This window comes from Motacilla alba, chromosome 3 (assembly GCF_015832195.1).
Source record: "Motacilla alba alba isolate MOTALB_02 chromosome 3, Motacilla_alba_V1.0_pri, whole genome shotgun sequence".
NCBI classification, from domain to species: Eukaryota; Metazoa; Chordata; class Aves; order Passeriformes; family Motacillidae; genus Motacilla; species Motacilla alba.
Genome location: NC_052018.1, coordinates 10,490,733 through 10,516,927, shown reverse-complemented (window position 1 = coordinate 10,516,927; position 26,195 = coordinate 10,490,733). Strand labels below are relative to the sequence as shown.

Here is a 26,195-nt window from a genome sequence, read left to right as displayed (position 1 = left end):
GGGCTGAATGTCTGGGATGGCACATGCTAGAAAGTTCATTTTACCTTGAAAAGATCCCTGGGTCTCGTTCAGTGCAATCAAAGAAGGACAAGGTTTCTTATATCTGATTTTATGGCCCATGACTTAAAAACCCTCTCTCATGACATCCAGCTACCCTTAGAAAATACTCAACACTACAGAGTAGGCCCGTGTATGTAAGCATAGTAAAGAAATTATTTCCTGCCAGACAATTAGCATGTCTACCTGCTAGTCAGCTTGTGCACACATTGGCTGTGCCACTGATCTCCACATTGGGTGGGACCTTGATAATTATAGACAATTACAGTTATGGATAATTATGGAACAGCAGGCCAAATTCCTCTCTATGGTTGCCTGTCTTTACCCTGGCAGTGTTACACCATGGTTTGAGTGTGAAGCTTCAGCCTCTACATCTGCATCCTGCTGTCTGCCTGCAAGTAAACACAACTTTGTAGGTCAGGAGCTTGTCAGTTACATAATCAGCCACCTCTTAATGCCTATGGATTCATCACAGCTGGATATGGCTCTTTATTAGGGATATAGCCAATCTTCCACCTTCAAGAGCTGCGCACAAGAAAGAGCAGCGTTAGAAAAATAGAGCAGACTGAGTTTAAGAGAAAGTGGAAACTTAAAGCTGTCTATTTCGTCATTTACAGCTGCTGCTGTAACAATTAATTGCTTGCCCCTAACGAGATCATAGATGTTTGCCAGCCACACTTCATCCAACCTCCCACACTGTGGCTGCTCCAGAGGCTTGATTTCCAGCCGCTGAGCCATTTGCAGGCATGTGGAGAGCTTTTGGCTGTTCCTAAGGCAAGTGCCCCTCAAGCAGCTAATACATTGCTTAGGGAAAAGACAGGGGGTGCCAGCTGGACCTGGCCCATGAACTGGCAATTAGACTACACTGGGTTATTAAATGACCAGAGAGAACTACTCTCGATTTACTCTCCTAAGGAATAACATTCAGTTATAGCTCAAGCAATGCTTCAGTATGTTGGGGGGATGTTGAATCTTCTGTCTGAGGATTTTCAATAGTCTCCAGCTAGCAAAGATCAGAGACTGGGAAAATGCGCACATCCAGCACACCCATTTAACCCTCCCGAAGCCAGAAGCAGCAGAGCAGGCTGATGATCTCACAGCCTCTGTCCTAAAAGCACAGAAACAGAGATTCACCTGAACACGTGGTGATGAAGGGGAGTTTCTTAAGGAACTCAGTCTGATTTTCAAAGCATCTGCAGAGACCATTTATTAAGTTGTGTGATGATTTTTCAGCCTCTGACAACTGGGAAGTGAAAGAATGGAGATTGACAGAGTTGCTTAGAGCTTTGTGTTCTGATGTGGTTGTTTTTTGTAAATTCAGTTCTCTCACTGAAGAACACTTCTGCTCCCTGGGAGCCTGTGCAGCAGCACTGCTGGAGGACATGGTACAGGAAGGCTCCAGGCACTGCCACAGCCATATCAAACAAGCAACAACCAACATACCCTTTCCTAACTGCTGACAAAAGAGATTAATCACACAAGCATGCTGTACATTGCCACCTAATTGACCCTGAAAGGTGCTTTTCAATTATTTAGGAAAGCCTATGATTAAGAATATTTAGTTGTAGAAGTGTATTCTTTTTTGCCTACACAAGAGTGTGCTATTAAATAATGTGCTGCTGTAAACTATTGAGCCCATCTCTGTATTACTGTGATGGCTTCCTAGGGGTGAAACAGTGAAGCCAGAAGGAAAATGCAGGCCTCAGACACCACTGAAGTCAGGGAGTACTGAAGAATTTGACAGAAAAACAGTAATATCATTTGCTGCTGCTTGTCATCAGCACCTCAGTCAGCTTGTCAGTGTTATAAGTCTGGATTGTTCTTTCATCCCAACAACACAGGAATGTCACCAGGATTTCCTAAACATTGAAGAGTTCAGATGAAGGGAATCTCTTAAAAATTTATAGTGCTTCAAAAAAGCTTGAAAATTGAATGGTTCTAGCAAAAAACACATGCTCTTAAACACCTACAAATTAAATAAAACACCTCATGAGTGTTGGGCTTTGGACAAAAGTTTTAATTTTTTATTATAAAAACAGTGGCATTTGAAATACTGAAAAATGTTGAAATAAAGCATAATTACAAAGACATCAAAACATTTACAAGCAGATATAGAGAAAAAAGCAGAAGAAATATGTAGTCCACCAATCTTGTGAGCTTCTCTTTATCTCTTTTTTTTCTTTCTTTGTTTTTTGGATGACAGAGAGTATCTTCAATGCTAAGCAAAGGCCATGGGCTACATCCTGGCCCCAGTGAGGTCAGTGAATGTTTTCCATTGGCTTCAGTGATAGCAGAACTTTGTTCATTACCCACATACTCATTACCACATCTTCTAAATCCTTGAACTTGCTGTACCTGTTCCTCCAGCGAGGCCATGTATTTTCTTGTTATGCATCTATTCCAAACCTGTTACTTTCCCAATAAAAGCTCTTTGGTCTGTTTGGTCCATTCATGAACTGCCAATATTTCACCTACACTGAGACACAAACACCAAGATGTGCAGATCCTAGACAGTAGGCTGCTTAGTGGCATCAGTTAAGATTACCCCTCCCCTGCCTTCTGAAACAACCCTACTGTGCTAAATTTCCGGGCACACAGTACAGCTAACTACACCAAAAATCACAGCACAAGAGTGATTCAACATACAGTAGCTTCAACATATAGTAGCTAAACTCTAAACACAAGCTGCAGTTAATTGCTTCTCTGAAGGGTACAGCTAATCTGACAGCTATGCAACAGATGAAGGCCATCAGGGAAAAGTGTTGAGCTGCAAGTAAAGCTTAGACAAGCTGGGACTGGGGATCAGGGATGCAATGGCAGAAGCACAGAGCTCTCCTCTGGCTCCATGATGCAAACAGGAGTGCAGCTGTGGCAGTGTAAAGCCAGGGGCATCCCTGGTTATTCAGTGTCCTAGTGAAGAGTTTCACAGCATCAGCCCAAAGCCTACAAATGTGCACACATTTAACATGCATTAGTAACTGTCCCCCACCATCTCCAAAGGCACAGAGTCAAATGCAGATGGAGATTAGAGAAAAATCATCTTATCCTTCGAGGCAGAACTTCTGGGATGGGTCAGGCACAGTCTCAGGACTGTCTGCCAGCTACAGAAGACCCCCCAGCTACCACCAAAGCTGCAGCTCCTCTGGGGATAAAGGGCTTCTGCTTTTAGTGGTGTCAGTTTAGCATTGTTTATAAACCACAGTACTCTATTGTAACACATTCTCCTCTATACTATAGCCCTCTGACAAGGAGAAATATACACCCTTCAATAAATACTAAACTGACTTAAAAACTTCGTTCACAAATTTAGTTTATATTAGAATATTCAAGTGACAAAATGATAAAGAACTTCCAAACATCAGATTAAGAAAAATGATTTTTAAAAGTTACCTCAGTCTATTATAAGTACAAATGCAACATGCTTTGGACATACAGACTTTAAACTTTAGCCCACCATGAAATCCAGGGGAAAAAATGGGTTTAGACCATCTTTCCAAGCAACTCAAAAACCTCCTTTAGAAATGTTTCTTGAGGAGCAAACTAGTCGGATGTGGGGTAAAAAGTATAAACATGGCAAGGTAAGAGGCAAAAGTCTGACAATAGCAGCCACCAAGGATTTAAAAGAGTTAGGAGGTTGGAGAATGATCCATGTTATTCTCCCTTTGCTTCTGAACAGTGCTTCTTTCTGTACATTACTAGCCTGTCGATGAGCACCTCTGCAAAAATGCCAGAGGAGACCAGACTAGCTGGTGGATCCTCCATGGGACCAAAGTACAATCACAGTCAGATACAGCCCGACTATTTCTACAATGGCATAGAACACTACAAGTTGACAAACAACGTGACAGCAAAAAACTGAAAGGACTTAATGCAACCAGTCAAACCCCATTCAACAGCTTTTGATCAAGGGCAGCAGCTTGCAATGAACAGCCACTCTGTTTCAAAACCACCTCCTGTGCACAGCCTGCTCCCTCTCTCCTCTCTCACACACTCACGCTCTCTGGCTCACTGCTCCTCTTCTCTTCCTCTCGCTGGGAGGTCTCCTGGAGCCTCTCTTTGCCTGGGGCTCAGCGGCATCGCAGAAAGCAGAATCCTTGCAGCTCATTGGCATGTCTGCCCCATCAGGTTGGCACTCTGGCAGCTACACAACTCCCTCAAGTCTCTTTCTTCATTTTCTTCCTCTTCCTCCTCTCCTTTTTTCCAGGTACACCTGCCATACAAACAACAGGGACAATGTAGAAACCTTCCACATGCAATTGCATCCCTAAGAACTGCTGGCTTTTTGCCTCATGAAGAGGATTTAAGGGTTCTTAGATGTGTTTTACAAGGGCTACCTACTTTCTAGGGTAATTCCAAATCATGGGGAGGACTCAGTGTTTTTAGTGGGCTGTGACTCACTCATATTTGCCTCTGTTTCAGGTTGAGAAGAGCTGTGCAAAAATTACAGTCACTAAATGCAATAATAGCTTTTTTTTTTTGCTCAGTAACTCTGAGAGGAAGAGCAACAGGTATTTGTCAGAATAGCCTCTGAGTAATACAGAGCCTCTCAAAGAATTAAAATATGCAGCTAAAGGAGAAGTGTTTCACATATTCACTTAAAAATGCATAAAATGCATTTGTGAAACTTCTTAGATTACACATTATTCTGAAAATTCATCAGAAGTGCAAAAACAATCACTTACCGTTATTGGGTGAATTATTAACAATGTCCAAGGATTTTTCGAAGGAAGCACTGACTGCATCACTGCTATCTCTTGTAGATATCAAGTCCCTGGGGCCTTCTTCCATTCTTGTTTGCAAACCTTGCTGGGGCTTAATTGAAACAATATGCTTCACTAAGCATGTGAGTTAAACGAAGCATATGCAAGTACAAAATATGAGAGAAAATGTCATTATTGTGGGGCATTTAAAGAAACTGCAGGACAAATTAATTTTTATATGATTAGAATAGTTTGCCATGTTATCTACCTACCTCTTATTTATTTGTTTTAGAGGGGATTAAAGTGTTGAAATTGTCTTTCAGTGTTATTTTTCCCCTTGCTTGTCCCAGTGAACAGAAGAGCAGCAAGAAATACTGAGATGAAAGTACTGTCATTGTGTAGTGACACTGAAGAGTAGGATGTGCCCAGTGACTGCGAAATGACTAGAGTCCACAGAAACTGGAGGGAGCACAAGGAGTGTGATGAGCAACTTTGTGGATCTGGCTTCATAAGTAATTTCATTTTTTATGTCCAAAAAGGACATAAAAAAGGTATGGCAGCACTCTGGGAACTGATAAGATGTCCTAATGATTATGTGGACTGTGGTCAGTCAGGTAGTTAAAACCTTTCCCTTTAAAATGGGAGCATCAGGCGATCTGGGAGCAAAATCATCTCAAGGATCATGAGAGACCACAGTGGGTGTGAGGGGAAGACAAATGATTTAAAACAAAAAAAAAAGCAGCTGTACATGTCCAAACACATTCTGTGACAAGTGAATGAAATACAATTTGGACATTTTGGGCAATTTCTCATTTTCCCCTCAATTTCTCATTTCACTGAACACCAATCACAGGCAAGCACTGGACCAAAAGCCAGTCAACACTCTGTTCCTGTGCACTTCCCATCCCAAATGAACTGACATTCTCCACAGCCTTTCTCTGTTGCACTCTGAGACATTTTTCCTCTCAATAAGCTTTTTAGTGGTGTAACAGTGGCCTTGTTTTATCTTCACTGGCTTTTGGGAACCACCTTTTCATTACTGTTGGTATCTCCGGGTGACCTTCAGCTACAGATGAAACACAGGCCAATTGTACACTAAATTTGGAGTGCATCTGGTTTTAATCATGGATGAAAAAATGTTTAGGCAGATGCATTCCAAGTTCAGTGCACAACAATCTGTTCTGCAAAATCAGAGTGTTTTGAAAATATGTTAGGGAATACCATGTTGCAAAACTCCACTGTTCACTGTGCTCATAACTTCTTTTTATGGGAAGACAGGGAGAAAAGAGAAGAGAAAGCCAGAAGACAGAGAGGAAGAAAAGTCTCCCTTAGGTCATCCTAACAGAGAAGAATCCCTCTCTGCTAATGGAAAACCAGATACTCACATGCCTCAGTCCAGCTCCACCCTTTGCTTCCTTCACTTCAATTTTCTTCTTCTTCCGTTGCGTTTTGCTTTCAGGTCCAGAAAGACAGAAACGAATGCCTCCTTTGCCTTTTGGCAAATCCTGAAAGCATCAGACATTTTGTAAGAGGAGTCATGGGACAGCTAATTTTGTTTTTTTCAGGAAAACTGATTACCTCCAGGAGTGTGTGCTGACAGTGTACAAGCGAGGGAGGCTGTCTCTCTGGATAGGGTGCCCACCTCAGCTTAACACATATCTTTGCAAAAAGCTCAGCCTGCTCTCCCCACTGCTGCCCTGCCCTGGGCTTCTAGAAAACATTTAAACAGCCAGACTATTGCTTCTGCATCTCCACCCAAGATACCACTATATCACTGTCACCAAAGCCTCTTATCAACAAACTTAAATAAATATGTCCTGGCTGCCTGAGATGCTGTGAAGGCTGTGTCAGCTCTGGACTCCACACCTCTTTTAAGGCCTGGATATTTGAGAAGCTCAGCAGCAGTAGGGTGCAAACACCCAAGGTCTGCTGCTTAGGACAGTGATACCAGAGGGATGATGAATTCCCAGAACCAACCAGCTCCCCCCAGCCCATCTCATGCCTCCTGCAAGCGTGTTCCCCAGCTCCAGCGATCCCAGACAGGTGAGGCAGGCACCATACCAAGCACTTCCTCCCAGCATGAGAAAGCCCCCAGAACTGAAGGAGTCTGGCTCCAGGGCTGGACTGGAGACCCCAGCATGGATGAGACTGACCTCAGTGAACCAGGTCTCCCTTGGCCATCAGCACTGCCCCTCACCTTCTTCTCCTCCCTTGTCTGATGTTCCTCATCTCCAGTCCAGTTTCCCCACTCCTCCGTGGGAGCCTTCCAGTCAGAGTCCAGGTCAATCACGGAAGGGTCACCTATCAGGGCAAGCACACACATGAGTTATGTTCAAATCCTACTACTTCCCAGCCTCCCATGAGTAGCACAAATGCTGCAAAAATACCTGACGTCTTCTTGCTTGCTCATATAATATTTGGATGTGCATGTATTCATGTCTTAATTGTGTTAAAACATGTACAAATTTATTTTTAAAATGTATTAAGACATAGGCATTGACCGCCAATTCACAAGGAGTGACAGCACTCTCCAGGACAGGAGAAAAATTAAAGAAGGGCAGAAAAGCACATACAAAACCAAAAGCCCTTCTAGTTTTGTAAAGCTTGTTTTTCAAGAAAAGAAGCTTTACAAAACTAATAGTGTGGCTTGTCAAATATTTCCTTTTAACTTTATGAAGAAGGGTTGAGGCATATCCAGAAACATGGGCAGACACAGCAGGCTCTTTCATTCACTGCAATACACCATCCTCTGGGCAATTATTCATATGGAAGAGTAATATTAACAAAGGATTTGTGCATTCATTGTTGCTCTCATTGCTGTTTTCTTTCTTACAAAAAATAGAACCAACTACATTCTCAATTTCATCTTCCTTTTCTATTTTCTTTTCTTGAATGTAAGCCAGAAAAGCACCATCCCAGCACTGATTTCCAAACCTCCTTAATACACAACTCTTAATAGGCATGAAATGGGGAACACCTACTCTGCATCAATTCTGATAAATTCATGGGAACTGGGCAAAAAACTTTTCAAAATCTTTTAGGTTTCTATATCTTTCAGCATCTGGTACCTTTGAAAATCTGGCTGCAAGCCCTCAGCTGCCTCTCCACAAAGCACTGGCAAACTACCCTCAGTCAAGAAGGCAAAACAGACCAGTTTAATTCCTTCACCCAAACTGAATGAGGTGCAAAAAAGCAGATAAATCAGCATAAGATGCTGAAAGGACTACTGGATTATTTTTTAACAATTTGAATTTAACAATCTTAAGTCTTATCCTAACAGGAAGAACGACTTTAAAAACACAATATAAGTTTGAAAACATATAATAATAACTCTTAGCTGATTACTTCTCTTAGGAAAAAAAAAATCCCAAGCAGGATGGAAAAACTTGTACTTGAAGCAGGGCCAAAACCAAAAGCATGCTGGGAATGATAAAAGAAAACTGTTTCCAAAAAGTTGCTCTGACCAGTTTGCTGCCAAATGTTATAAACATGATTATAAACATTGTTCAAGCTTCTCAGTTTAAAATCCTTGCCCTCGATGTAGACAATATGTCTTTCCTTCTTCAAAAGAGAAAGGAACGACTAATTTTGAATGCATTCCCCCATAAAATTCCGGTCCAAAACAGAATTCAGCCTCCTGAGCTGCAGGGCAGCAGCTCTGCTGATGGATGTTCTCGTGGGTGTGCAAGCACAACAGACCATGGAAAGCCACAACTGTTGTTTTCACCTTTTTAACTTCTGATATCTCAAAAAGTGCATTTATGTATATGCTGCTAAACATGAAGACAGTTTTGATGGCAAACTGCCTGCAATGGGTTTACGTTAATGCTTCGCTTCATCCTTGTCACGCGTGGGCATGAAACTTTGCCAGACAGTGGTGACTCTGCCTCATCTCAGAATTACTCCTCCCAAAGTACTGTGTCCCAGGGGTGTTTAAAATCAACTCAGACTAAAATTAAGGGCAATATAAGATTCTTTACAATTTGCTGGATTTGATGGGGAAATCGGATTAAATGTACTTATCCCAAAGCTCTGATTAAATGTACTTATCCCAAAGCTCTGACTTAAAATCTCTTCTGTTGTGTAGCATATTTCCCTTCAGTGACATCTCCAACAGTGTCCTTAAACTTTGAATACTCTATAGTATTTTTAAATCTGCTTCTCTTTGGGTCATCAATTCTTTCACAGGCTAGAACTGATCAGTAATGCCTGTGAACATAAACACTGAAAGAAATGTGCCGTGCAGCAGCCTGTCCCCCTGCTCCCCATGTGGGTTTAGCCCTGACAGAGGTGATATCTCCCTCAGCACCAACACAGACCAACATCTTGGCAATTCCTGCTGCTCATTTTTACAAAAGTAATGCTGTTAAATGTCATTTTCCAGCTAAGTTCTTGCTTGCAACCCACCCCAGTCCTCCAGCAAACTCCACCCAAAGCTGTACTTTTCTGTTGGCAGCAAACATTTGCAGAGTGCATTTCGAGGCCAAGGTGGTTTCCGTGTACCCCATGCAATGAAAACACTTTCAGGTCCTGAAAGGCACAACATTGAAGGTGTCTTCTGAAATCAGGGAGGCTGCCAGCACCTCTGCAGGCAGAAAGTCCATCCCAGCACCAACTACCTGAACACCCTTGGTCTCCTGTCTCTCTCCTGTGTAAGGAGGAGCTGACAGGAAGCGGATGGCTGTGCCCTGGGGGTGTTGGGGAGCAGGCAAACAGGGCCCCACAGCAGCAGGATCTGCTCAAAGGGGACAGTCAGCAACTTCTCTGTGCCTGCTGATAGATAGGGTGGAGTACAGTACTGTACAGGCTGAACCTAATTATCTGGCCTGGAAAATGAAACTGGAAAGTACTGCAGCAAAACAGTCTGTGTCACCAAGAAGGGGATTAGAAATTTTCTAATTCAGACTTGTACATTTGGATTCTAATCTCCCAGCATCTCTCTTTTATGTTGTCGCAAAATATGGGCAGCAGAAACTTAAGGGAGGTTCATCTGGTAGGGCAAACCTCTCAGTAGGCTGCATATTGTCCATGGCACTGAGCTTTTCTGTGGCTGCTGTAGAAGTCCCATCCCTTTGCAAAGGGCACTTTACTGCATTATGAACACAGTCCTAACCCAAATCCTTGCCAAGACGTCACTTGTAGACTAAGTGTAATACATTCAGTTGAAACGGGTAGATAATTTCCAGTCTAAAGCTTGAATTTCTGTGTTACAGGTCAATAGCTGGGTGGAAGAATCCCTTATTTGGCACCTTCCTTCCTTCAAAATATCATATAAACCCCAGACTGAAGACTTCTTTTAGTGGAAAAAGCTACTGATTCCCATAAAACAAAAGAATTACAATTGATTTTAACTCTAGAACAGAAGGAAGGTTGGGAGTCAGGAGACAGGGTCAGGAGAGTGAAACTTTTCTTAAGGTTATGGGGAAAATTTGCTTTGGCAATCAAGAAGGATTCATTGGGAGGATGCCAAGACACAGATAAAAAGTGACTCCCGTGGTCACAAGCTGTTGCATTTGCAAAGCAGAATGTGGATTTTCTGAGATTGCACTGCGCTGTTGCCAAAGCACAGGTCCGCTGCACTTGGAAGCAGATGCATGGGATAAAATTAGTATTCCCTTGCCTTGGAACCAGACACAAGTGCTCTAAAACAGCCCAGCTGGCCACACTGTGTGGGTTACATGTTTTATAACAGCAGAACCAGTCACAGCTTGCAATGCATTCTGTGGGACAGCAAAGCTGAAGTACACAAATGTCTCCAAAGGGGCAGTGGCAGATGTGTGCCATAGGTACACAAAGGGAGTATTAGGAAGCACATGCAAGTAAAGCTTCCAAGGCAGGGGCAGGAGGATCAAGAACAACCCTCCAGCAGAAAAAGAAAGGCACTTCCTTGTCTCAAAAATGAAGTTAATTATGTCAGGACCAGAAGAGGTTCAGCCCCCTTTCTTTCTCTTTGTGACAGGAATGAAAGGTATGCAAACACTAATGATGAGTACAAAAGCTTCCCACTTTGGGGCCCTCTTCCCTCATGGCAGAGTCCTGGCCACCTCAGCCTGCTGTTGGTACTGCTGGGACTGCAGCCATCAGTGCTGACCATGTGGCTTCAACTCCAAGACACAGAATGCCTGCAGCTAACAAAGGCTTAGATTGCTAAGGACTAATTTATTGAATATGCAGAGACAATGACTGATGACAGAATGAGAATTTCAGAATCAATGAGATAGGAAATGACCTCTGGACATTGTCTAGTCCCACCTCATGTCTCTCAGAGGGCTCAGCTACAGCAGGTTTCTCAGGAATGCAGCAAAGTTCTGAATATTTTGAAGGGTGGAAAATCTGCAACCTCTCTGGGCAAACTGTTCTGTTGCCTGATCACTCTCACCCTAAAAAAACAGCTTTCACTTATGGGTAAGTGGAAATTCACTTCTTACCCATTTGCCTGTTCCCCACTCTCCAAGCCATGACCCATCAGGTGCTCATACACAGGCATGGCTGGACCTTCTCCAGTATATCCCTGACTGTCTTGTACTGGGGAGCCCAGAAATGGACACAGGACTCCAGATGTGATAATAATTGAGAATTAACCACCAGCAAGCATGTATCATTAACTAATGTCAACACAGGAGTGTGTTGTTTGGAAACCAGCCTGATTGAGAGTCTTTTAAATATTTCAAAAGTGACTGCCTAGTTCCCTTTACCACTAACTCCTCTCTCCCTCTGCGTATATATGCTTTCAGTTGTGCCAACACTTAAATCTCAAGCCTTTTGTAAGTGAGGGTGTTATTATTGCTGGTACTTCACAAAAAGATAACCTAATGTGGAGCAGGGAGCAGGCCAAGGCAGCTCCACCAGCCAGGCCAGAGGCAGGAGTCCAGCATCCAGCTCCTTCGGCTGTACCAGCCCAGCACAGAACAAAGAGACTCATTACATGTACTGCCCTGGATTTGATGAAATGACCCCAGGTCATATTTAGGCTATGAATGGCTTTTTTTTTTTTTTTAGTTCCCAAGCCTGCAAGAGCTAACAGGCCGTGTTTAACTGCCTAAGAGCTCATTTTGCTTGCAGCGCCAACCTTCATGCCAACCATTACCTCATCTAAATTCAGGGAATACATGTTCTTGACGCACCCCTCCTCTGCATCAATAGCAAGGCTGATGATTCAAAGGAAAAAAGTACCAGGACAAAAAAGCAAGCTGTAAGACAGACTGAATCCTCTAAACACTTCTGCTCTGATGTCTGCAGAAGCAAGCTCCTGAATTTGCTCCTATCGTTCTACTCTCAGACAGATATGGAACTCCAAAAGCAGAGCTCTGCTTGGCTTTGCAAGTGCAGATCAAGCCCAGAGTGTGCCAAGTCTGACATGTGCTAAATGCAGTGCAAGGGAACGCTGCTGAAGAGCTGCCCACACTGCCTCCCTCCATCCTGCGTGGGCGCGACGGGGCTCCAAAGTTGGAAAGGGCCAGGCACCCTTTGCAGCAACGCAGGGGTAAAGAAATACAGCACCAAGGGAAGGGAAGGCTCAGGGTTGGGGGTTTTGTTTTTTATTCTTTTTAAAGCAAACTGTGTTATTTATAAAATCACGGCCAAAATGATGCATCTGCTGCAGAGCTTCAGTTACCGCTGGGCAGAGAAGCAAGACAACCACAATCTTTTCTCCTTAATGCATTCCACCCCTCTGGGTTCTCCTGCAGTTAAGCAATCAGAGCAGCTAGAGCACAAAGAGGTTTGCTCAGCTCATCAGCCATCATTCCTGCAAGAGCAGGGAAAGGCTTCCCAACAACAGGGTTGTATATATATACATATATAAATACTTCACTCGATCCTGACCAAAAGGTCAAGAGAAAAGGTCATCTAATACCCACACTGTTCATGCCAAATTATTCCAGCCCTCAGGACCCATGCTTGTCTTTCTTTTAAAACTGAAAAAACATTAAAAGACTGAAATCCTGACTGCCACAATGCACTGGAGTTGTATTCTGCATCTGGGTTTAGGGCATTTCCAAGGAAATTTGAAGTTTTGGCAAAGGTACACGGAGCTTGAAAAGCACCCTGTCGTCCCATGGCTCTCCCCCAGCCACCCCACTGAGCCCAGGCTGCAGCTGCCTGGAAAAGGCCACTCAGCTCCACCTTCCCACACAACCATAGGAGGGAGGGAGGGAAACACAATGCTTCAGTTATGAAAACCAAACACAGCTTTGAACTCGTTTCACAAATTCAGTAATCCGAGTTGACTGCTAACACATGGGGCTTTTTGACACACAGAGCCCATCCTGCTGCCTCTGGCTCAGGAAGTCCCTGACCCGCTCTCTGCAGGGTGCGGGAGGGATCCCCCGTGCTTGCCCTGTTCCTGTGCTTATCTGCCTGCAGCTGATAGCGGGGCACTGCTGGAGAGCGTGCAGACAGCCCCTAGAGCTGCTGCTGCTGCCCGGGAGTTCTGGTTACACCTTGCACCAGTATGTGTGCACCAAAACAAACTGTACCTACTGCATTATTTCTTTTTCTTCTGAGGGAAAACATAAACAAATTGCACTTTCTTGCCCTTCTCAAGGGTTCCACGTGGACAACTGCTGGCCTGACCGAGCTTACAGCAGCTCTGGGCACCTGCTCAAAACCAGACCCACATGGGATTTCTCCCTGACCAGCAAATAAGCCACATGGGAAGTGGACCCTGATGTCTGAGGAATGGACTGAAGAGAGTTCCTGCATTGGTGCACTTGTCTGTCTACAGAAAAAGGGCAAAGAGACGTACCCTGCCCCTGCCACGCATCATCTGCTGGGAGGAAAGTCGAGCTGCTATGCCAACAGCATCTGGAAGGACTGTCCTCAGATGATTTACTCTTCACGTTATCTGCACACAGGAAAGCATCTTCATTAAAAAATTAAACCAAAAAAAAGCCCAAATCCCAAACCTAAAAGATAATCACATAGGTATATTCACATTATTAAAACCTATTAATCATGCCTTTGTCTGTTCACTATGTCATGATGCCTGGATGTTATGTAATTTAAGCCGCACATTAATCTACGCTTCTCATCACTGTGGATTTATTAACAAAGGCTGGACAAGGACACTACATGCATAAGTTATTAAAAACAACTCACTCAGGAGGGACTACACTAGCAACATTCAGAAAAGTAAACTCCTGGCACATCTCGGTTGGGGACCTAAGGAGGGAGCTGTAGTTCCTGCAGAACAAAAGCCACATCCAGTGTATCCAGCTCCAACTCCCACCACCTTCAGTGAGAAGGCTTCTGCTCAAGCTAACAGAAATCCATAATTACCAAATTAATTGCTCCATGAAAGAACTCAGGTGACAGAGCTGCTAGAGGAAAAAGTTGCTTTGATGATTACTTTCAGTAACTGAAGCAACCAGTAGGATTCTCATGCCTCCCTGAATGACTCCCCTTAGCCCTTTCTAAGGCCTGTACATAACAGACCAGGGTATTCTTCACATCTTTCATAAATCGGGGTTTTTTTTCACATCTCTGACTTTTCCTTTCTTCCTTTCACCTCATGAACTCTGAGGTTTATGCAGTTGTGTATCAGTTTGCTTTTTTGCTGCATAAATGCAGATGTTAAAAAATGTTTCTCCTTGTTGAGTACTTATACATTAGGAACTGCTCGAATCCACTGACAAAGTGTTGGAAAACTGATGGTTAAATATGGCATGTGTTATATTAATTGCCTTATCTGGCTTTAGAAGCTGATTTCATCATTCTGGTTAACATCACACACACTGTTTTGTGCACAAATATCTGTATGTATCTATGCTTGTCTTTAGCATCTCTAATAGATTCAGGACCAGACTTTGCATTCATCATCCAGCTAAACTTTCAGTCAAAGTGAGTTTCTGGCAGGCAGGGAATGAGTGAACCAGGGGCGCGTGCAGTCAGTCAGTGAAGACTGACAGCTGCAAAGATGCAAAGTGAAAGCCAGAAACGAGGCTTAACTCAATGCAAAATGAGGAGATGCTCCATCTTTCTCAAGGCCATGCATGGAGAAGCTCAGGCAAGAAATCCCTCACTGTGCTGGATGAGAAGCTGCTGGCTAGGCAGCCTCTAACACAGCCTTTCCAAGCTGCACATTCACTCCCTCCCTCGCTCTGAAATTCTCTGAATTTGTTGGTTATCAGAGCACAACAGAAACCTTCTGTGTGAGTCAACCTAACAGAAAGAATCTGCAGGGGAGGCAGTATTTTTTTAAATATATTCCAAGATGAGTACACGAGTTTGGAAAGCACTCAGTAAAGGTTCTAATGTCGCTCCCTAAAACACTGGTGTGCTGGATTGCAGATGCAAGCAAGCTCTGCAAGGGAGAGTGACTAATGAGACGTGGCTCCAGGGGAGAAGACCCACGTGTGATCTATGAGAGCTCTTTTCAGCCAAGCAGCTAAGAAAGTGATAGAAGAATTCAGACAGAAGTACAACGAGAGGCCACTCACCTAAATCCCTGGAGAGATCTGACAGTGTCCCAAAGGTCACAGGGCAGGATTTTACATCTGCAATATCCCATGTCCCTGAATTTAAAATGCAAACAAACAGTAACCCAAAATCTGATGTCATGTTCAGAGTTTCTACCTCATGCTCTCAAGCTCATTACAGCCCTTCCATGTTCTCTTCATTCCAAGCCTAGATCCACTGCTGTTGCTGGACAAGCATCAAGCATGGAGAAATCACCTTTATGGGCAGAGAGAGTCCAGCCCTATCACCATGTACACCTTCTCAGACTTTCAATGTGCATGTCACACCAGAATGGCACTTCTCTCGACTTAAATTCCTCACTCATCTGAACTGATTCCTCTTTTATGCACTGCTGGCAAAATTGTCATCATGTATTGGAATCTGGCCTTTGGAAAGCATTAGAGTAAAAATGGTGCTAATGTCCTCCCCCATCAACCCTGTACTTTGCAAGAAAAGGACTCTAGCAGAGTCAACTCACATGAGGGCAACCTAAGAATCGTTTTCTGAATCATCAGAGTACTGGATTACTGCTGCTGAAGGTGAGTCATCATGTGGCCTTATATACCATTCAGTTCAGCCACCATGCTCAATTAATCACTGAGAATGTAATCAAAATCAAATGCTTAGGAATACCCTGCCTTTTCATTTTTTGAAATACACAGATATACCCTGCAGCCTAACTCTGACCATGTGTGAGCATCCTCAGAAGGCACGGCTTTGATTGTAAAAGACACAAAGGCTTTGATTGTAAAAGACACAAATAGTACCTGTGGGTAGAAAACAACTTGCACCCAGCAGGTAATCTACAACACAAGGAATTCCTGCCATAAGAACCCCTCCTTTCACCTTGCTGGGAAATAAACGACACCTAGCAGGGTCCTAGGGGGGTGGACAACACTGTGTGTGCAGGATGAATGTTGGTGGGGCTGCACTCTGATGAGAACACAGCAATTTGTAAAGCTTCCCCTCAGCAATATTTGAATGTCAACACTCACCTACATTGGAGAAAACATCGTCTTCTGCCCGGGAGGTTGCCAATTCTTCCCGTAGGGCTCCTGAGGCCCTCAGCACCGTCCCACAGTCTGCCTTGGCAAAGAAAGCACCTTTTCCACCACCACTAGTGTCCTCTGTGAGTGGCCACACTGCTCTCTTCTCATCCCAGTCAAAGGCTGGCTCAACCGCTGAGCTACCCAGAGATGCTCGGCTGGGGTCTACTCGGGAATAAACATTACCACAGGATCGTTATTATTTTTAGTTACAAGGAAGAGTTTGTTCAGGAGAGAAAACAGAACAAAGCCTGATCTAAACCCATCAGACTATTTCCAAATGAAATTATTTACAGACATGGTGGCAGCGAAACGCAGCTCCTGGGACGGGACACTGAAGTGGAGATGAGGAAGGCCAACGTGAGAAGGACGGAGTCACAGCAGCCTTGGGCATCCCTCCCTGGAGGGGAGGCTCAAGGCCTCCAGACTCCTGCTGGGGGCCCAGAGCAGTAAAGGGAGAGAAAGAGAACAGCTGGACCTCCAAGAAATAAGAAAGCAAACCTCTTGGATGTTGGTCATTCAAGGCTGCTAGAGAAATCAGTGTAAGAATATGAATATTTTTTAAAATGACAGTTATCTCTAACATTTTTCTTCCAAAGGAGTCCTGAAGTGTTTCATGACTCCAGCCTTCAGAATAGCAAAACATTTTCTGGAGCTCTGGTGAGGAGGAGACCACTGCTGACACCAGCTCCACCTTAACATACCTTAATGGTGATGCTGCTGTTTCTCCCCTGCCAGGGAAAGCAGCCAGCACTCGGCAGGGTTAGGGCTTCTCCCTAGATCAGATCTCACTGCTCTGTAGAAGCCCATCAAAGCATGATCACAGGGTTCAGCATTCTGCACAGCCCAGGCTGCAGGACTGCACCAAAGACTTGTGGTGCTTCAAACAAGACTTGGTGAACTGAGCTCCCTTTCCTGGTTAGCAGAGCCCTTAACAACCTGCATGACCTTAGGGTTAATCCCTGCGGGGTTCAGCATGTGGAGCTGGCACCACTGATGACAACAGGTCAACTTACATGAAAAAAGAAATGTGGACACATTCACTTGGCTGGAGAGAAAGTGGAGACCTCAGCACCTCCAGCCCTTAAAGACCCTTGATAAACCTACAGTTAAAAATCTAAACTCTTGATATTTAACTCTATATAATCCAAATGATAGATAAAGTGGTCCCAAGGTGTCTGCATATTTTTCTATTGAACTTTCCTGTTCCCTTACCCTTCAAGTTTAATAGAGCACCTGAGAGCACTTTAAGAGCCTTATTGCAGACAGAGCACTAACTCACACATACATCCAGCTACATCTCCTAATCCAGTTACATCTCTCCAATATCCAGCCTCCTATCTTAGCTTCTAAATTACTTTAATATTATAAACCTAAAGTTTGTTTTGATCATTTTATCACAGATAATGAAAATACTTCCAAATGTCTTAATTCCATGATCTGCTTTCATATAGTGGTTATTACCTATAACATGATTAGCAGAAATGTATATAGGCAGAAGTGCACAGCAGACACCCTGAAATCCCCAGAAAAAATGTGGAGTGAGCACAAAGTGTTGTTTCATTTTATCTCATTAGGATAAGAGTATATTTCTATTACAGTTCTTTAGTCTGGGCAATTCTGGACTAAAGAACCTGTTTGGAACTGAGAAAATTATTTGTGTTTTTAAACATCCATTATCAGAAAACTTCTGTCAAGCCATGCAAAAGGAACAAGCCCACGTGACGCCAAGCCTTTAGCAGATCTACAATCTAAGAGACATCTGCTTTCAAAGTCCTGTGGGTAATGCTGTGTGCTCTGCTGTGTGTTTTAATGAGAGCATGAAGTAAAAGGCAAGCTCTCAAGTAAAAGCTCCCAAAGCTGTTTTTTCTTAAGTAAATAGTCTCAGTAAGTGCATGGATTTTGCTGCCAAATGATGAATAGAGCAAACAGATGCTGGGCTGTGGGGAGGGGTAACCAGCCCAGCCAGATCAGGTGTGTAAATTGAGCCTGTACATTTACCTTTTTGTTTCAGCCTTTCCTTCCTTAAGTGTCTCTTTTCACGGCTGCTGATCTTGGTCTGCCAAACTCCTGCAACAGAGAGCAAAGTTTGTTTTTAAGCTATCAAACAACTTTCTTCATTGCCTTTACTGCTGAGCACCAAGGTAAACAGCCATCTGAAATTTTCAGAGCTGGCTGTAAAAGGCATCAGATCTCGTGCAGCATGTCTCCTGTGTGCAGCCTTTGCTTCCTCTGCAGAGATGTGTTACATAAGAAATCCCCATCACAGACCTGTCTGTTGTGTCCTGACTCATGTAACTGCACACGTTCTTCTGTCCTGTGTGTCAGCCTGATGTGACACCCATTCCCTTGGGGGAGATGTCACAGCAGAGCATCAGCCACCTTATATGTCTGACAGTGGGGAGAAGTTAATGTAAATAACAACCATTAAATTAGGCTTCTATTTACTGGGTTCCTGTAGCCCTAAGACTTGTCCTACAATGTGGACACCCTCTCCCACTCAGCTGTTTACACACCCATTCATTCACACCCGTGGGGCCACATCCTGTCTCCATCCATGTCCTCTATGACCCAAGAAGTCAGAGGAGGTGCAGGTGAAGATAGTTAATGAAGGAAAAAACACAGCCCCTGGAGCTGACCAAGACACTTCCTTTCTCTGAAGCATCCCTGAAGAACACATGAAGCATTCCTGACAAACACATGAAACAGTTCAGCTGGCTCATCCATTCAAAAAATTCCAGATCCATTTGCAGAAAGCCTCTGCTGTGTCCCCTTCTCCCCCAGCAGCCTCACAGGCTCCAGGAAGGACTCTGGTCCAACAGCAGCAAGGGCTTCTCTTGCTCTCGCCACCACACTAATCACAGTGTAATCTTTTAAGCCCAGAAAAGCTTAGAATTTGTTGTTTTCTGTGCAACCCTTGGTGGGGGGAGGCAGAGAGGGGCTCATGGGATGCAATGTATTTTCCAGTGAAATTCCAGCCTTGTTGGCCTCTGCCAGATTTCTCTGCAGATCTGCTTGAAACAAAGGTCTTGGCTCTGCTCACAGGCATGCTTCAAGCTGGCTGTGAATTGCCCCAGCACCTTTAGAAGCCTCAGTCATGGGCACAACAGTGTGCTGCTCCATCTGTGTGTCAGCATGGCAGAGGCCACAGGATTAGGGGAAGAGCATGAGGAAGGACCCCCTGACCACTGGGTCTCCTTCCTCACCTGCAGATTTGCTCTCCCTGTGTACACAGTTGGGACTTGGGGAGTGTGGCAGGAAAGCACATGGCCCCTGTCAGAGACTGAAATGTGGTTTATGGCTTAAACATCTTTATAAAGAACTTTTGCCCCTTATAGGAAAAGTGCATAATGAAACTGCACCACCAAAGCCCACCCTGGATGGGCCTCCTGACTGAAACCCCAAACTGTGGGTTAAACCCATAAGACAATTCGAGATAAGGAAAGTGACACTATTGTTCAAAGCATCTGGAAGAGCAGCCATGGCCCAGCCCAGCACCTGCTTCGAGGTGGAAGACACAGCCCCAGGTTTATCAGCTGCCAAGCTCACACAACCCTGCACCAAAGGGGGGAGGAGAGGTTTTGGGTGGGTGGTACAGCCTCTGGCCAGCGAGTGCCCATCCTCTGCTGTGCAGACCAGCTTAGCTGTGGGGCCCCTTCACCAGGAAAGCCACATCTAAGGGACATCCATGTGAGGGACAGACAGGGGGTGTCATGGCCCATCAAAGGCCCGTCCCAAAGGAGCCCCCAGACCCTGCACCAGAGCACTGCACGTGATGCAAGAGATTGTTGCAAGGGACAGTGTCAAACCTGCCCCTGTCAGGAGAGGCACATGGGCATTCCCACCTGCCCAAATGTATATTAATCCATAGGATTCTGTACTTTTAAGGCAGGAGACCCTCACCACCAAGAAGACCAGATGGAGGGAAGCAACGAGGCATCGTTGCAACCCATGCAGGGGTGATACATTTCTAATCCTTGTCCCCCTGTTCCCACACACACCTCTTTGTCTATTTTTTCTTTCTTTTCTCTTTCTTTCTCTTTGGCTCTTTTACTATTAAAAAAAATATATGAATTTTTTTTGATATCAACATCTAAGCTCATTTGGTTTGAATCACATTTTTAGGTGCATTCAAATCTTTCAGAGATCAATCCATTTTATTCAAAGAGAGTTAGTTCTTTTTACTCCTCTGTAATTAAACCAGATCACAACAGCACCTGTCCACATAGTTACATGCAGGAAGGAGCAGGTGATAGAAATAACTCTCAAGCTGGCAGCTTTCTCCTCTAACACAGAACTCTAGAATAGTGGAGAAGGCCTCCCTTTTGACATATTTCATCCCATGTTACTCTTTGGTAATATACATCAGATAACAGAAGAATCAGGTCTTTTGTTACCTTCTTCCTCTTGCAGTTTGTCTTTTTCCACAGAAAGCAGATCTTTTGGCACTTCCTTGTCTGAGCACTGGGTTTTCTTCTTCTTCTTAGGCTGCAGAATAGAGGAGATATAGAGCAGAAAGATAAAACAAGTATTTGTTATGTTTCATCCAGAAGAAAAAAAGAGTCAGGGCATTAGTTGTGAAATGGAGACAACCCATGATAGTCAGAGAGAGTAGGGGGTTGCTGGAGTCTTTTAAGTGTGTGCAAAAGTCTTCCTGAGAAGATTTTATTGCAAATTCCAAACCAACAAACACTAGTGCTTTGGACCTACAAATCTTATCTGCTAGATTAGAAAGTTCACATTTTAATTCAGGTACCTGCTCTATAGTAAGATTTGCATTCATTGTTCCTAAGTTCTAATGTTCTTCCTCTGAAGGAGGAAAGTCTAAAGTATTTAGCCCCTTGAAAATCAGGAATGCTATAATCAAGAGTTGGGACCCTGCTAATGCTTAACAAAAAACCCCAGCCCCACCCTCCCCCCACTTCAAACCATGGAACAGCCTATTTTTAATGAAGGAATCTGCAGTTTGCACTAATCTGAAAGGGCACAGGAGTAGCTGAGGCCATTTGCATACAGCTTGATGAAATGGCACCACTAACCCTAAACCATAATTTTTGAATGTTCTAGTTTAAACAGTGGCTCTTGACTTTTCCAAGGTGGGAAAACCCTGCCAGAAAATAGTTCCCTGCCCAGGCTCAGGGGCTGCTCCTCACTTAGAATCACAAAATCACAGAATGGTTTGGAAGGGACCTTAAAGACCATCCAGTTCCAACCTCCCTGCCACCTTCCACTAGACCAGGCTGCTCAGAGCCCCATCCAGCCTGGCCTAGGACACTTTCAGGGACAGGGCAGGCAGCTTCTCTGGGCAACTTGGAACTTGCTGGAAAGACTTGGAAACTCTTTAAAGCATTAGCCTCTTCCTCCACACCAGCAGAAGTGCTCAATGCCCAAGGTAAAACCCTTAAACAGACCCAAGGAAATGTCCCTGTCAGAGCTGGAATGGAAATACAGGAGATTCCAGCACCCACTTCTGGGCTTGGATGATGAGACCATCCCCCTTGTGGTGGCAGTGACAAACACTACAGTGTGGCTGTGCCAGAAGATTACATGGTCTTATATTCCTGCATCATCTCTTGAGTGCAGCCAGCCAAGGAAGAACACACTATCTTAAAAAAAAAGGAACATATTTAAAACAACTGTCTCTTAAAAGATAAAACATAAACTCTAAAACTCTTGCTGGTACCTTGAGGAGTTTTTTCTCTCTGATGTTGACTGATGTGATAAGATGGCCATTCACTGGAACCTAGGAGGTGGACAATAACAAAATGCATTATAGTACATATACGTGTGTGTGTGTAAATATATATATAAATATATTTATTTCAATAACTTCCTGTAATAAATATAATAGTCTGAAAGATACAGCTAAGTAACCCCCTGTACAAATCTGGGCTAGAATTTGTGGCCTTGTTCCAAGTGGGGTAATTTATTCCAAATTAATTAGTGTATGCTAAGCCTTTATGAATGTAAATCCAGAAACTCCACAAAGATTTATTCCAAAGCTGACATATTTGTGGTTTATCATAAGATTTGTCTAGGATCAAAGTTGTTTTTCAAATAGGGTAAACCTGTCTTAAAAAAAAAAAAAAGCATAGACATGAGAGGGCTTATTTTAATATTCTTATTTTTAATTCTTGTTTACCAGTTGGGGTGGGCCTTATGTTCCCTCTCAAGTCTATCTGATCAACCAAAAGATTTTATCCTACCTAGTAAAGTAAACAATAAATGTTTAAGGACTTTTCAAATTATAGTTTGACTAATGTCTCAGCTGTCTCAGAATTCCCTGGGAATGGCCAGCCACCAGCTACAGGGTTGGGAGGGTGTAAATCTGCAGCTGAGACAGCAAGGGCTGTGCCAGCAAGGGCCACTGCACACTATACAGAGCCAGCAGCATCCAAGACAAGGCTGAAGCTCCCTCCACAGGTGCCTCTGTTTCCCCCTGACACAGAGAGCAGCCCATTGCTGGATGTATGGAACTGCTCTCACTTATGCAGGTTTCTCTCCCTGTGCAATGCAGCTGCTGTTCAGCGCTGTCCAGGCTTCCTTCAGCCCATCAGACTGTTGGGCTGCCCAGCTGAACCCACATCTCCCAGAAGGGAGCCTGACTCAAGCTGTCACCCTAATCCCTGATCCATCCTCTGCCTCCTCTGCCTGGGGCAAGGGGGTCCCCGGCAGGTGAAGGCAGCCCCACCTGGAGCAAAACCCATCTGATCCCTGTTGAATTCAGGTGCCCAGTCCTCTTGGGGAAGGGAAGCCAGCTGATGCTTCCTCCTGCCTCCTCCCTCTCCCCACTCTCACAGGTCATCTTTGTCCCTGAGATGGGGCCATGATTAGTTAGCAGCAGATCAAATCCTGTGGGTGACTGCCCATGTCCCTCCCCACAGACCCAGTGGGGCTGCAGTCCTTCAGACTCTTAGTAGTCATCTCTTTGATATTTTGAGGATTTTAGAGCTGTTTTTCACAAGTCTCAGAAGGGTCTGGTTTGAAGTGCATGACAGGCACCTGTATGCTGGCAAATCCACATCCCTGGAGGTGTTTGCTTGGAATTCCAGACCAGTTACAAGCCCATGGTGGACACAGACCCAGCAGGCTGGTGTTCATCCCAAGTTCCACAACGATTAGAAGAGGAAGTCCCAAAATTGTGGACTTTGCACACAGACAATACTGAATCGGAGTCTTCCAGTAAAACATCACAGCAGCAGGAGGCAAACCCCCTGCCTGTTATATCAGTAATTCCACCAGCTTCACATTACAAGCTTAAGCCAAAATCTCCTCTGTCTCCCTCGGCTGTCAAATGCAAACAATATAATTGTTTTATGTTATTCTGAACATTAGTAAAATAATTACTTCTCTGTTAAAACCCAGTAACATTTGTTAGTAGCTAGCAAGGCTGTCTTGTTTTTTTCCCTTGGGCACTCTCTTCTAAGCCTCTCAGGTTCATTTACTAGAGGCACTCCATAAATCCCACCACAAAGCAAATCGTTTTCCATCTCCTGCTCTGCTCAAGGGAAAAATCCCAATCTACCTGCAGCAGGGAGGGAAGCAGCTTCTCACATAAAATGTGGGATTTAAAATACAAAACCAGGGGCATTTTGGTGAAAATTTGAACCACGTAGATATGGAAAATCTTGAGTTTGTGTTATTCTTTCTTTCTCAGCATATGTTTCTGTCCATTTAAATTTATGAAAATACAGATAGATCTTGTCTCAGTAAACAACAATCCCTATGCAATATAGAATCTTGAGGGAATGACTTTCAATTATGTGACAGAACTTCAGGAAAACTGAATTTTATCAGATGAATGCAAGAAGAGATGACTGGGGGAAGCCAAACAACATGTAAGTGGAATATTCCTTCCTGATGTCATCAAACCCTGGTGATTTCCCTGTTTTCCCATAATGAAATCTTCACTGTTTTCTAAAAGCTTTGCAAACAGACCTCCCAAGTGAAGGCACTTTGAGCAAGACTGCCACCATGGGCACAGAAATAGCAACACCAGCTTAGGAGGCAAGGAGGAGGATGCTTTTTTGCTGTCTTTCAGAAACACACAGATAAGAGGATAGGAGGCATCCCACCTCCTGTTAGCCTCTCTTTATATCAAGATGCTTCTGCAAGCACAAGGGACTGCAGGCCGAGACAAGGAAATGTCAGGATTAAGGACATGGAGCTGCCTTCCTCCCCCAGGCTGGCGAAAGCAAGCACAGCCCGGGGCTGTACAGGGCCCTCACACAGGCAAGGGGAATCCAGAAGGAAAATGCTGAGTGCAATAATGGATTAGGGAAGATGCAAACGATATTGGCTCTGACAGACTGGTCTCAGCTGGGGCAGGATCACGTTCCTGGACCTTCTCTCCGTATAAATGACAATAAGCAAGGAGCTGGAAAATTGCAGCACTTTGTTTTAGTGCTTTGCCAAGCTGACTGCTGCGTACTTTTACCAGACAAGCACAACTTTTGCTACTGAAATAATATTTCACCTGCTAGACAAACATCCCACTCTCTCTCCATCACTGACTAGGAGGTTAAATATATACTGCTGACAGTCATTTACTATGTCCCAGGCGTCTTCAAGATGACTGAGTGGCTATTCAGCCCTAAGTGCCCACCTGGGACTCCTGAACCTTGTTGCATCCTTCCTAACAAGCAGCTGAGTGCAAAAAAAATACCAAACCTCACCGCTGGCTGATGGTCAGCAAATGTCCCACCACTGTGGTGATGCTCTTTTTTCGAACCTGAAATATCTCTCGCTTCTCTGCCATCCTTCAGTAATACCAGCAACTCCCTTTCTTTCATCACCAAGAATTTTTACTGAGTTCTGTTTCCTTTCAGTGGAAATGTATTCTGTTAGCCTGACCTTTTGTATTAAATCCTGCCCTTATCCAACCCTTTTTCAGGCAGTAAGCTGGCTGTGTGGCTGAGGAACACCACCCCACCCTATTCTTTCCTTTTGAAGCCCTTAGGGTAGGGGATTAGTCATGCCTCTTTATCGTGCCATTTGGCCACTATGAAAAGGAAAAAGGAATTTTCATTATTTTATTTCATTTAACTTAATGCAGTCGTTAAAGAGAAATTAATATTGTCAGGGGAATTTTTTTCTTAATGAAAAACGTAGTTTTGTACAGGGAAAACACATCTAAATCCACCACATTAAATGACTATATTAAGTCTTAAATGCAATTCCAAATACATCAAATATATGCAGAAAAACAGAATCAGGACTTTTAGTGGAATCAGACTTAGCATATTAATTTCTACTCACATTCTGTGGAACAATAGAAAGATTATTTTTAGTTCATGGCCATTTGGTTCATGACCCAGTGGAACAGGATTTCCCCCCCACCCCCTGCATTTTTTCCCTTTTTTATGTAACTTAAGGTTATATTTCTGATGATTGTTCTGAAACTAGCAATTTCTGATTCTCTTGAGCTAGTGTTTAATTTATTTTATGTTGTTAATATAGTTCTACATAAAGTCACAAAGAAAGGAGGCAAAGTGATACATCTCCAAGTGCCAAAAATGCTGGGTTTAGGGTATAAACCTTGTATTCAAAGCCATAAAGCTGTATACCTGGAGACTTACCTTTATGCATTTCAATAGTTTTGTTAGACTAGTCATTTTTTAAAAATCCAACACCTTTGTACCTATCAGATCGGGCTGCCTGCTTTCACATCTCAGTGCCACCAACGGCTTAGAGGAGTATGGCTTGGAACACAAGCCGTATGAAGAATGACTGAGGGAGCTGGGGTTGTTTAGCCTGGAGAAAAGGAGACTCAGAGGTGACCTTATCACTCTCTTCAACTTCCTGAAGGGTGGCTGTGCTGAGCTGGGGTCAGTCTCTTTCTCCAGGCAACAACAGACAGAACAAGAGGACGCAGTCTCAAGCTGCGCCAAGGGAGATCCAGGCTAGAATTAAGGAGGAAGTTTTTCACAGAAAG

The 26,195-nt window shown here is 43.9% G+C and overlaps 1 protein-coding gene across 3 annotated transcripts in view; it reads right to left on the bottom strand.

The window, feature by feature from the left end:
* Window positions 1–2,059: 2,059 nt before the first annotated feature.
* The window catches only part of LOC119699606 (protein LYRIC-like), a 30,753-nt gene continuing 6,617 nt past the window's right edge, over window positions 2,060–26,195 (bottom strand). Inside the window, exons 1-11 of one of the 3 annotated variants that reach the window (XM_038133337.1) lie at window positions 23,264–25,474; window positions 21,945–22,004; window positions 20,659–20,749; window positions 18,263–18,331; window positions 16,211–16,426; window positions 15,197–15,271; window positions 13,504–13,602; window positions 6,955–7,058; window positions 6,143–6,262; window positions 4,740–4,869; window positions 2,060–4,267 (exon numbers count right to left, since the gene is read on the bottom strand). In XM_038133337.1, the coding sequence (XP_037989265.1) occupies window positions 4,212–4,267; window positions 4,740–4,869; window positions 6,143–6,262; window positions 6,955–7,058; window positions 13,504–13,602; window positions 15,197–15,271; window positions 16,211–16,426; window positions 18,263–18,331; window positions 20,659–20,749; window positions 21,945–22,004; window positions 23,264–23,452 (1,209 nt within the window). In that variant the 5' untranslated portion in view covers window positions 23,453–25,474 and the 3' untranslated portion in view covers window positions 2,060–4,211. Of the gene's footprint in view, window positions 4,268–4,739; window positions 4,870–6,142; window positions 6,263–6,954; window positions 7,059–13,503; window positions 13,603–15,196; window positions 15,272–16,210; window positions 16,427–18,262; window positions 18,332–20,658; window positions 20,750–21,944; window positions 22,005–23,263; window positions 25,475–26,195 lie in introns of those variants that run through there. The other 2 variants (XM_038133335.1, XM_038133336.1) reach the window with 2 other exon arrangements.